At 38.3% G+C, this 3,020-nt stretch overlaps 1 protein-coding gene across 1 annotated transcript; it reads left to right on the top strand.

Moving 5' to 3' along the window:
• The first annotated feature begins 882 nt into the window (after positions 1-882).
• Positions 883-2,692, top strand: LOC117298617 (putative uncharacterized protein DDB_G0287265). The gene is made up of 3 exons (XM_033781936.1): positions 883-899; positions 1,528-1,799; positions 2,661-2,692. Exons 1-3 carry the CDS (start codon positions 883-885, stop codon positions 2,690-2,692), a joined length of 321 nt encoding a protein of 106 aa, XP_033637827.1.
• The last annotated feature ends 328 nt before the right edge of the window (positions 2,693-3,020 follow it).

Here is a 3,020-nt window from a genome sequence, read left to right as displayed (position 1 = left end):
TATGGGAGTCAACATAAATGGCCGATCGTGTTTGTCGACGAGGTAAAATGAAAACCACGCAATTTCGAGTGATACTTGTGTGGATCATTATATTCTACTTTTAAAATATCTTTCTAATCAAATGCATTCTATAACAAACGGTTACATACGCTTTTCAAAGACCATCTCGATCGATCCAAGGCAACGTGTTCCTTTAATGGTAGTGGACACTATTGGTATTACTCAAAATAATTATTAACCTAAAACTTCACTTGGTAACGAGTAATGGGGAGATGTTGATAGTGTGAAAACACGATGTAAAAAAAAGTCTCCCCCTGAAGTAACATAGCTTTCGAGAAAGAAGTAATTTTCCAAGAATTTGATTTCGAGACCTAAGATTTAGAAATTGAGGTCTCGAAATCAAGCATCTAAAAGCACACAACTTCGTGTGACAAGGGTGTTTTTTCTTTCTATTACTATCTCGCAACTTCGTTGACCAAATGAGCTCAAATTTTCACAGGTTTGTTATTTTATGCACATGTTGAGATACACCAAGTGAGAAGACGGGTCATTGACAATTACTTATAGTGTCCACTGTCTTGAAGGGCTAGTCATAAGTTAGGATAGTCCTAGCTCATTGTGAAATTGACCCCTGTGCCGTTAACATCAGTGAAACAGGTGCAGTGAAAGTTGAGACATTCTTTACGCACTTCGCCTTTCTTTGTCTTCTTTTCTTTTCTTGGGTTGTACTTTTCGTATAATGGGAATCATTTGAATGAGTCATGAGGTTTAGGATAAACCTTTTAAGATGTTTTATTCAGAGGAAGATGACATCGCGATAGTATTGTTGCCTCTTTCTTGGGATAAAGAAGTGTGTATGTAGCGGTGTGTAAAGCAATAAAGATGGTGGATGATAATCAGTGAGTATCACAAAAGCAAATTATTCTTGAAATGATGTTGAAGATGATCTTATAAGCTCGACAAGGGAATATTAATCATAAAATACTATACATAAAATGCGTTACTTAAACAATTCATGTATGTAAGTTTACTCCAGCAAGCAACGGTGGGACGACAAGTACAATATCAATACAAGCAATAGATGCTTGATGGGTTTCTAAGAAACTGATCTCACACGCCTCAAAGCAACTTGATGAAAGGGTCATTGTTTGCGACAGCTACAGTGACAGCGACCGTGCGACCGCGACACACCAGACAGCAACACCAGCAACAGCAACAACAAAAAAAACAACAACAACAACAACAACAACAACAACAACAACACAACAACAACAACAATAACAACAACACCAACAACAACAACAACAACAACAACAACAACAACAACAACAACAACAACAACAACAACAACAACAACAACAACAACAACAACAACAACAACGACAATGACAACGACAACGACATTGACAACGACAACGACAACGACAGCAACAACGCGAACGACAACGACAACGACAACGACAACGACAAAGACATCGACAACGACAACGACTACAACAACGACAACGACAAAGGCAATGTCGATAGTGACAATGTCGATAGCGACAATGACAAAGACATCAACAGCGACAATGACAACAACAACAACCACGACAATGACAAAGACATCAACAGCGACATTGACAACGACAACGACAGCAACAACGACAGCAACAACGACAATGACAACGACAACGACAATGTCGACGACATCGTCATCGACAAACACATGAACAGCGACAATTACAACGACAACAACAATGACGACAACGACGACAACATCAGCAACAAGAGCAGTGGCAGCACCAGCAGCAGCAGCAGTCACAACTACAACATTAACAACAAACAACAACAACCAACTAATGAAGCAATGACGTACACACAACAGTTAGAAATCCTTAAGACTCACCCTTTCTGTTCACAACATGTTTAATTCAAGTAGTTTTGCATATTTTATTGAGAGGCTTAGTCTGTTGAAGAACAAAGACAACTGCACTTTGAATTATGAATGATGCTAATGCACGCAGCAAAGTTGATATTATTATTAATAGGTTGAGGTTGTTTTGTACTGTGATTCTTTGCCTATGTGATTGAACGTGCAGTGCCTTCCGAGATGTAGCTTTGTACAAAAGTAGTAATTTCTCTCTTGCAACTGTGATTACAATTGAGTCCAAATGTTCACATGTTTGTTATTTGATGCTTGGGATCTTGGGATACACCAAAGGAGAACACTGGTCTTTGACAATTACTACAGGTGCCTTTAACAACTCAAATAAAACAGGACTCTGGACATGTGAGAATGTATGACGAGTACGTTTCATTTTTGTGCTTCTTCAACTTAGTATATTTATGTTCATGGTCAGTTCCGGCTTGAACAATCAAAAGCAAAACAAGCAAATCTGCACCACTTTTGGTAAATCATTCATGATAGATTGACACCTTGAAATGATGCATAACTGTCAAGCTTTCAATATAAAACCATATTTCACCGAAAGCTTTATAAATATATTGGTCTAATTTTAAATGGGACTCCATTTGCCTTTTCAAAATTGGCGTCATACAAAAAGTGTTTCGCTAATGTTTTCACGCAATCTACAAAGCATCAAGACTGTTTACATGATGTTGACAGCCCTGTGCCACGTTTTGTGCATTACCTATGGATCATTGATTTCTGTTCATAGGCGAAACATCATACAATCAAGTTTCTCTTTAGAACTGTTTGAGTACATAGAAGTTAGCAAGTTGTGCGTGACGTTCACCAGTGCATTCCTTTTAAAGCAATCGCATAACATCGGTAGACAGTGTTGACCAAAGGCCCACACAAAATAACAAACCTGTGAAAATTAAGGCTCAATCGGTCATTGGAGTCGGTAGAAAATAACGGGGAACCTCAACCTTGTTTCCCGCACGTTTCGCCGTGTCATGACATGCGTTTACAATAAATCCATTATTCTCGATACCGAGAACCGATAATTATTTCATTGTTTTCTCAAAAAGTAAAGCATTTCATGGAATAATATTTCAAGGGAAGTCTTAGTCCG

Source organism: Asterias rubens, chromosome 13, assembly GCF_902459465.1.
Source record: "Asterias rubens chromosome 13, eAstRub1.3, whole genome shotgun sequence".
In the NCBI taxonomy this organism is placed as follows: domain Eukaryota; kingdom Metazoa; phylum Echinodermata; class Asteroidea; order Forcipulatida; family Asteriidae; genus Asterias; species Asterias rubens.
Note: the sequence above shows the minus strand (reverse complement) of the source record. Positions and strands in the feature narration are given on the sequence as shown.